Source organism: Talpa europaea (assembly GCF_964194135.1).
Source record: "Talpa europaea genome assembly, chromosome: 15".
Classification (NCBI taxonomy): domain Eukaryota; kingdom Metazoa; phylum Chordata; class Mammalia; order Eulipotyphla; family Talpidae; genus Talpa; species Talpa europaea.
In genome coordinates this window covers 67963202-67972900 of record NC_140083.1, presented here as the reverse complement: position 1 = coordinate 67972900, position 9699 = coordinate 67963202, and the positions used below count along the sequence as shown (strand labels likewise).

Sequence of the window (9699 nt, the reverse complement as noted above, 5' to 3'; positions counted from 1 at the left end):
ATATCAGTGTATCTTGCTTTTAGTATATTTGAAAAAACAAAGATCCTTTTTGAAAAACTGTTGTTATTATCACTTCGTTGCCCTGGTGAGGTTCTTGCATCCTCAGCCCCAGAGGTGAGCAGGAGGGCTAGCCGGTGCCATCTCACTCCAACAGCATTAGAGACCCAAGTGACCATCTGGAAAAACCACTCAATAAATATTAAATTTGGTGATAAAATCACTTACATCCTTGATCAGGAAACAGTTATTGAGCATCAATGATTACCATGCATTGGGTAGCAATATAAAGAATGTCCTTGTTCTCTTGGCTCTGAGTCCCCTGAAGAGGACCTAATAATAGTAGAGGTAGCAGTAATAACCTCCTAACAATAATGATACAACAAAACAAGCAAATAAATAAATAGCTCTCCAACTGTACATATTATGAAAGAAATCAACAAGGTGTTGTAAATGAGCAAAATGCATAACCTTCTTCTAATTGATGAGGCTCGTTTTTTTCCCCTTTGTTGTCCTGTCATTGGTTGGAAAATCACCGCAGAAGTGGAGCCATGTAATCTACTGTAGAACTAAAGTGAATTCTGTCCGGGATAAAACCCCTAAGACTGAGCCTGCCAGGCCACATGAAATTAGTTGTTTCATGTCTTTATGGTCGTTGGTGGTTGTTCTGCCACAACCCACTTGTGTGATGGTATGAAAAATTTATGAGAGATCCACAATCTTTAGAAATCATTGACTACAACTACATTTTTCTGGACGTGAGCTAAGACACAGAGAGGATCCATGTACAGAGACCAGCATTAGAAACCATTTAATGGTGTGAAATTTTCCCTACACAACAGCAGTGCCTGCTAAAATGATATATATTATTTTCAATATATCTGTTTCTCTGAACTTACAGAATGTATAGGTTTGACATGAAATTCTGTGAGACTGACAAACATTTTTAGAATTCTTGGTATTTGTTCACTTTGGCCGCTAAAGACACCTCTGGTCATTTTAACAGTAAATTACATTTTAATGGCTAAAATTATATGTGTGAAAAGGGGCAGGGATGTGGAGGGGGATGCATACTCTGGAGTCACACAGAACAGGCTTTATTTCTGATGTTTAAGTTCTTTTGGCAAATCCAGTTATTATCCGCCTGACAGTTTTCAAATGCAATTTTTGTCTGTGAGATGTAAGCACAGTCGTTTTCTTTCTCTTCACCATTAACAGGTAATCTGTGCAGCAAAACAAAGGCATATTTTATTATTTGGGATTTTCTCACCTGATTATCCTCATCTGGCCAGTTTTTCTACAGCTCTCAGGAGAGAGAGGGGGTGCTAAAGGTCCCAGTGATTCACAAATATAATGGTACAAACATTTCATGTAAGACTAATGTTGACCTCTGGACCTTGCAACTTTATCTTCACTTGAGAAGAATTGTTCTGGCAAGAAACTTCATAATGTATCTACAGGAAAAAAGGCTGTGGAATCTGGGATTGAGTCTCCATAGTCTGTAATTAACATGTCATGTGAAAAATTCTTAACTTCACACAGCCTGAATTTTCTTCAATCTACAGGATAAACTCACTGGCTATCTGGGAGTGGCATGGAGATGATGCCCTTGCAAGGGTGACTGTGATTAAGCAAAACATGTGCTCAATAATGTGGTCAGTCCATGTAAACTTGATTAAATCTTTCACAGATACAAAAAAAAAAAAAGTTATACAATGTCATTTCATAAAAAAAAAACAAAACAAAAAAAACAAACTCATCCAAAGTCTGTGTAGCAATAACATTTACACAGTGAGGGTTATCTGGTCATTTACACAAAATACTATATTGAGACACCCAATAGCAAACAGCAAATAGCTCCTTTGCCGCTGATGTATATTTATTACATAAATGTCCTCTACACAAAGATTAAATATACTACACAATTTCTCACAGTGTAGGTAGTTTCTTTTTAGTACCTGGGCTCCACACTTTGACACTTAGTATTTTTTTCCCCTTTCACAATCATTTTCCAATGCTGGTTGTAACTTTACCACTAAGGTATGTGGTCCCACAGTTTGAAAAAAATACTTAAAATTTCTATGTGCCAATAGGCTCCAGTTAGATATTTTTATTTTTTTACTTTTTGTGTAGAAGTGCTGGGGGTAGGCCAGAGGCATGGGGGTGAGAGGATTCACCAGAGACAGAGTGGGGAACAGAACAGGCAGATCAACTGAAAGACACTGCTGAGGGGAGCAGTGGGAGAGACAGGAGAGGTCTGCTGCACCATGGGGGTAGCTCCCTGGCTGGAAATCAAACAAGAGTGGTGGTGGTGATAGTGCAGAGACTTAACTCCTTGGCCACCAGGGAAGACCAAGGTAGAGATTTTTAAAATTTTCATGTCCTCCCTCCAAAGGAATTAGTCAATTCCTTTTCTTCTAAAGCTCCACTGCACACGAATCTTTTCATATATGAAATTTTCATTTAATATCAGACTTATTCATCTCAGCTAATTCTGAAACTCTTGAAAAATTTTACATTAATTAAAACTACAAAACTCAATCTTTAAAAACAATGTTACTGTCCTACAGTGTAAACCTGGTGTAATGTGAATGATCAAATAGCATATCTCATACTCACATATTAGAATTTAAAAATGAGCCATTTATCCACTTCCATTTCTTCTCTGATAATGTAAATATCAATCCAATCCAAAATTTAAATTCTTTATATCTTATCTGGTTTTGTATGAGTTTCTATAAATGGAACAGAAGAAATAATGAATATTGAATGTTTTTTTGTTCATGGCTGCACTCTCCTTCAACTCATCCTCTAAAACACAGTTCTAGTAGCACTTCCTCTGTGAAACCTCCCCCTTTTCCGCCTTAGAGGTAATTATTCCTTTTTCATGATCTTTCTTTCTGGCGTTTAGATTTGTATTGTATTCATCCAGTCACATTCTATTTTTTGCTTGTCTGTTTAGTCTCAAATGGTGAGCTTCTTAAAGTCAGCACTTCCATTATCCTGGAATCTTTAAACTAAAGCTCCAAAATCTTGCTGTGGCAGAAGAAACTGCTAAGTTCTACTCAATATTTTATGTAATTATTTACCAATTCTTCCTGATCTTGAATAAGCAGCAAACTGGATTCTTTTGTGCAGCAGTCAGCTAGACTGTGATTCCAGTTTTGGGAAGAACTAGAAATGAAAACCAAGCATTTCCCTCTGAACTGAATCCAATCTGTTGGGCACTTCAACAGACTTGGCCTTTCTACAATAAGAAAAAGAAAAAATAAATGTGTTATATTTCGAACCTGTCTCCACCCCACCACAACTCTTCACACATGCACAAGTTATTATGAATGCACTGAAGTCTTTGCTTCTCGTTGTAAGTAAAACTCATAATTTTATTATAATCTTCAGTGGTTTGAGACCTACTGTCTATTTTGGTATCATGAATAAGGAATTAGTAGGCAGTTACACTGGACATGAATTGAACTGAGGAATATTAGAATACGAAAAGGCTTTCAGAGTGACTTAAGGAACCACATCTTCCATTCTAAGTCACTGACACACAGAACAACTTGTCAAGTCCACATAATCCAATGATGGTAGAGTCTATACATTTCAGAGTTTCCTTAAATTTGCCCCCAGTCCATACATGGATAGCATATGCTAATAACCCAAAAATGTTTACTTTAGATAACATGCATAAAGCAAAGCAAATAATTCCTTTCCTAAATCGTAGACAAACATCATGGAGAAAAAACTCTTAAGAAACATTCTAATTGTCAAGTTACATATTTTCTAATGAATGTGACTTTTGGGATAACAATTTCCGGAGTATTTTTAGATATCCTAAAATTTCTGTTCTGTTATAATATGTACAATAAAAATCACATTCTGATACATTCAACAATAGACTATCTAAGTATACAACTTATTGGAACATAATATCTTAATGATTAATAAATAATATCTTAATGGTTAATACAATAAATATCTTAATGATTAATGCAATAAATATTTAACATTCACTCTATGTTAGAGTGTGATTAACATCAGTCTAATGTATTCATTAAAACAAAATATCCCACTTACATGCATATTTTACTTTTCCCCTTAGAACCTGGCTATTGGTTATTGAATATCTGAGCATCAGTTTTTCAGGTGGTATTTGCTCTGGTGATTAGGATTATCACATATTCTGAGGAGAGACTCCTAAAGTACCATCCCGTCAACACCGACTAGTCGTATGACCCTATGTGAGCTGTTCATCTTTACATGCTTTGGTTTTGTCAAATATAAAATTAAAATGATTATAGCATGTTAATATGCAGGCTGTTACAAGCCTTAGCTAAGGCAAAGTGTGATATCTATCAAATACCAGTGGTTACTCTTAGAAATTTAAACCCCAAGATCACCTGTAGTTTCAGTTCTGTTCTCTTGATCATCCACAGTGGTTGTTTCTCTTGATGGTAACTTCTGTTGCAAGAATATCACTAGTAAATAAGCATAAAGAAGGTTAAAATAATTAAATGAATGGTGAAATGAAAACATTTATCCTTTCAGAAAACTAAATGTTCTCAACAAGCTTGAATAAGAACAGAAAAAAGCAATAGAGGTGTAGTAACAAAATGTGTAGTTAGAAGACAACATGTATAAGCAAATAAGAAAACTCAGAAAACAAGTGAACTCACATGGTCATTGAGTTGCTTGTTTTCTACTAGGTAAGTAAACATAAAGGTGTTAAATTCTTAAAGAGTTTACATCTCTGAAACTTTTCCTCTTCAGATTGAGTATAATTATATTTATCCCTCGAGAGAGATTGTTATTGCATTCTGGAATTTTTGTAATACTTAAGAAACTGTAAATGAGTAGAAACTTAAATTTTCTTGGTGTTGTCATATTTTTCTCATAATTATAATCTTAAGTTCTTGTAAACTCCTTTTAAGTTCACACACATGAAATCCCTATGGAGACTTAGCAGAAAATTCAGAAGAAAATATGAAAATCTGCAAATGCAAAGTGGATATGGGCTGAGCATTATTAAAAGTATTGTTTTGTTATTGTTTTTATTTCACTGGTCTTTTACTATGTCTGTGTGTTCAAATTATGTTAAGATACTCTAATATTTATGATAGCTGTTGAGTAAATGTCCTGAAGCAAATGGTCTTGAATCACTTACTTGAAACACTCAACCCAATCACAGCCAAGGATAGAAGAACAAGCCCAGCACAGCCAACTTTCAGAGCAAGTTGATGCCAGGGTGGACCTTGACAGACACCTGAGAAGGTAAGAAAATATGTGCATTTAATTCCCTTGAGTTCATCTGGCACTAAAGCACAGGTAGTTGGTTTTTTTTTTTAAATCAGATTTATTTTCATTTATTTATGAATATAAAAACTGGGGTGTAGGCCATAGGTGAGAGGATTCAGGGGGTGAGAGGATTCACCAGAGACAGAGTGTGGAGCAGAACAGGCAGATCTACTGAAATATACTGCTGAGGGGAGCAGTGGGCGAGACAAGAGAGGTCTGCTGCACCATGTGGGTTAGTTCCTAGCTGGGGATTGAATCTATGTCACAGTGGCTGGCAATAGCTTGATAGCGCTGAAACTTTAACCCCTGTGCCATTAGGGACACATCTAGACAACCTAGGGCAGAAAAAAACCTTTATCAGCCTTCATAATTGATTAATTCTTAATCAGAAGTACCTGGAAGCTAGCTCACTGATAAAAACTGAAATATTTATGCTGTTTTATGTACAAAAGATTGGTTTAAGAATTATCAAGTAAGATAGCTGTAAGATATTTTGAAAATTGTTAAGTGATATACAAAAATAAAACATCTGTCCTTTTCTAGAGAGTAAGTCAAATAATTTTGTCAAAAAAGGATCACCTTCATTCATTGAAGATGTGTTTTGTGAGGTTCTATTTTGTGACAAACACTGTTTTAGTCATTATGATATATAAAATTCTGTTTGTGGACATGGATTCCTCTGCTTTTTGTTCTTCCAGTCAAGGAAGAGTATTTTGTCAGTCTGCTAATTATTTTAGTGAGTATAATGTCACAAGAACTTATGCCTACATTGGATAGTCTAAATAAATGTAAAATATCTTTGCTTTACTCTTAACATATCAAGTATAATAAACTCTATGTCTCATGTTCGTCAGAAGTTTTGATTAATTAGCTAATTAATGAAAGTTAATGGGTAAGGGTCTCCCAGGTGGCGCAGCGGTTGAGCGCTGGGTTGCAAAGCTGCCCACAGCTTCTGCAACACCGGTTCGATCCCCAGCCACCGGGCGAGGGTCCCACATGGCGCGCAGACCTCTCCTGCCACCCGCTGCTCCCCTCAGCAGTGTACTTTGGTCCTTCTGCCTGCTCTGCTCCCCACTCTGGCTCTGGTGAATTCTCTCACCCTCCCGTGCTTCTGACTGTACCCAGTACTTGTATAAATAAATAAAAAATAAAATAAAAAAAAAGAAAGTTAATGTTTAATTAGCTAATTAATGAAAGTTAATGATAAATAACTTTATCAGTGTATTTATTTCTGGACATCTTTGAAACAGACTTCATAGGGAAAAATAATAACAAGAAGAATGTATTATTAAGTTTTGGGAGTTCATATAATATAACATTATATAATATAACATTATAAAATGTTATAACATTAATTAGATGCAGAATTATAGTGTTTTGACATTTTTTCATTGATTCATTTTGTATAATGTACCATTATATAGCAATATAATATAATGTCATAGTGCAGTGTTACTTAAGTAAAAAAAAAATTCTTGGAAAACACTGGGTTGTAACTCTAAACATTAAATTAGCTGTAACATTATTGTGCCAATTCACACTAAATTATATAATATAACTCATATCTCTTATTTAAGGATAAGACATATTTTCTCCATTTTTTTAGCATGATAGATATATTACAATTACAAATTCTTTTTTAAATTGTATTAGAATCAAGGGCCTTCACCAGTAAAAGTTTTCTAATTTATCTACAGTTATTGATTTATTGATAATATCTATGCTTTTTGATATTTTTCTAATATTTCTCAATATAAATGACTGCCTGCTTTGAGTTACTTATTAAAAACCTGAATCAGATATGCTCAAATGTTGTCTTTTACTCTCCAAAAATGTTCCAGAGTGACTTTCAAGTCCATCCCCACTTTGTTTCTCTTCACATTCCCCAACAATTGAATTGGGCACCTTATATTGTAGACAACTGCTACAGTCTCCTCTAATAATTTCCTGACGTTCATATAGGAGTTCGTTCCTGTGAATGTCTTTAGAGAGATGGAATTAGGGTAACTACATGTGGTAAGAGATATGGGAGGAAACAGACCGGCTACACTTAACATTAATCTGGGACTGCTACTCATTCAAAGCAATGATTTAATACCACAAATTTATCAAGAAAAACTAACTATGGAATACAAACAAATGCCAAAAGGAAAATCAAAGTCACTTACCCTGAGGAAGAGATGGGGGTGATGAACTTTTAAGGCCTGAATTCCTGGATACATTTAGTTCAGCATACATCACTTGTCCATCCAAGGCAAACAGGAGACAATGGCACTAAACTTGTGTAGAGGACAAACTCCAAGTCCTCTGAAGCAAGATCAGCAAAAGGAAGTGCCCAGTCTGAAATGCTTTGTTATCTCCCTTGGATCCCCACCCACACCTCTAGCTGTGGGTTTTCTCTATAAGTGACACTGCCCATTTACTTCGAGTCCACTGTATTTGAACATTCAATTGTGAATTTACTGAACTAACTGCTCTGTTGTCTGACAAATTGTGGGAAGGCTTGTTTGTTGTTATACCTCTGACCTTCATTTTTTTGAACACCTCACTCAGGGCCATAAGCCGGATGAGGGAAATGAGGCGTTCATCTAATGTGTAACTTAAAGGGACCCTCAAAAAAAAAAAAAAAAAAAACCAACAAACAAAACCCCCACCAGGTCATCATGATAAATAATACTTAACACAATGTTGAAAAATACCAAACATTCAGGCAAAAAAAAAAAAAAAACAGAAAAACAAAACAAATGTCCTGTACGATGCCTTCCCCAAGCTCTATATTCTCCCTGAAATATTTGTGCTCCAAAGAAAGCTACAAAATGCAGAAAATGGAGTTGTAGATGTGGAAAAGACCCTTGACAGCTGATAGCAGAACAGAGGCTACCAGAAGGTGAGGTGGTGTGGGGGCAGGTGGGGTAAAGCCCTATGGCTCTTTGGTGGTGGGCATGGTGTGACAGCACACATTGTGGAGGTGTAGATGTGTGAACTTATATGTCTAAAATACATACAGTGTGTAAATATAGATAAATTTAATAATTAGCAAAATAGTGCACTTAGTGCACTGAAGTTTAATATCAAATAATGAAGCATGACAGAATACTAGGGACCCACAGTGGTCATAGAAAAGCAATTTATTCAAGGTAAGGGTGCCATTTCAAATAGAAGTCTGCAAAACTGAAAATTAAAAAATTTATAAACATCTAGAAATATAAGCTATAAGAGTCCTTATCCACATGGATATCCATGGATGGCTCATTTCATTTTGCTTGTTGTAGTTTGCATGTTATGTCAATATTATCTGCTGTCATGAAGACCTATATTATGCAATCACCATTGTATACATATAAAATGAAACCCTCACAAGAATTCACAGTGGAGATTTTTCTAATTTGTTAATAAATTAATTTGATCATCCAATCACATAGATGACACTTTTGAAAGACAAGTGAATCAGAATTCAGATATGTACTTTCTCTGTTATCTTTACCTAGGGAGATTTTACACATACACACATATGTATCATGTTAAATCTAGAGATTTCAGGGGGTAAATGATTATAAGTATTTATGAGGTTTAGCCTGTAGCAATAGTACTAATAATACTATTAATAAAGGCAACAATACTGAGTAGTTCAAGGAATGATAGATGTTTAATTTCATGAATTATTTGACATTGAACTTTGTTGGCTTAGTAGTAGAAGTTGGGATAGACAGGAAAATAAATAAGGACAAAATTACTTTATACTATGAAGAGGCAGAATTGAGACCAAAAATTGGTTCCAACATGGAGATAAGAGAATAATATGAGACTCATTCTGTGTGAAAAGGTAAAAATAAAAGAGTCAACAAGTGGTAATCTTGAGAGAAGGGATGCCACTCTAGGTCTAACAGAGAAAAGAAAATAGCAGACTAGGGAACTCCAAGCCCTCCTTCTTCCACAGAGTCACGGAATTAACAACACTCTAAGGACCTTATTACCTCTATAAGAGTTCCCCAGAAGGTTGACAAGCTATAGCACACAGGTTTTGTAAAACCAAGAAGGGATTCCAAAAAGGAGAAAAAGTAATTTCAGCATTTGGTAACCTGTTGATGCCTCTGTTACAGAGCATGGTGAGGAGGCATTAGGAGGAACCTCAACAGTATCCACCTTGGAAATGGAAAGGTGAGTGGATTGTAAGTCCAGCATCCTGCATTGACTGGGCACTACTTGAGGGACTGGATTCGGTCTTGCTACAGGATCAGGTGAGTTTGGAAATCACTATAAAGTGAGGTGAGCCACAGACAAACTGCAGTTCTTCAAGCAGACATAGGGGGCGCAAGAGATAAGGAAATGTAGAGAAATACTAGCATCTCCAGTTTTGCAAGATAAAATAAATACACAGAACTAATTGCATTTTTATACACAAATGAT

The 9699-nt window shown here is 35.6% G+C and overlaps 1 protein-coding gene across 1 annotated transcript; it reads right to left on the bottom strand.

The window, feature by feature from the left end:
• Nucleotides 1–1078: 1078 nt before the first annotated feature.
• On the bottom strand, nt 1079–7530 carry KLRB1 (killer cell lectin like receptor B1; the record flags this gene model as incomplete). The annotated part of the gene is made up of 6 exons (XM_084256069.1): nt 1079–1220; nt 2617–2732; nt 3087–3244; nt 4398–4475; nt 5162–5260; nt 7461–7530. The coding sequence occupies 6 exons, from the start codon at nt 7528–7530 to the stop codon at nt 1079–1081; spliced, it is 663 nt and encodes a 220-aa protein (XP_084112195.1).
• Nucleotides 7531–9699: the final 2169 nt, after the last annotated feature.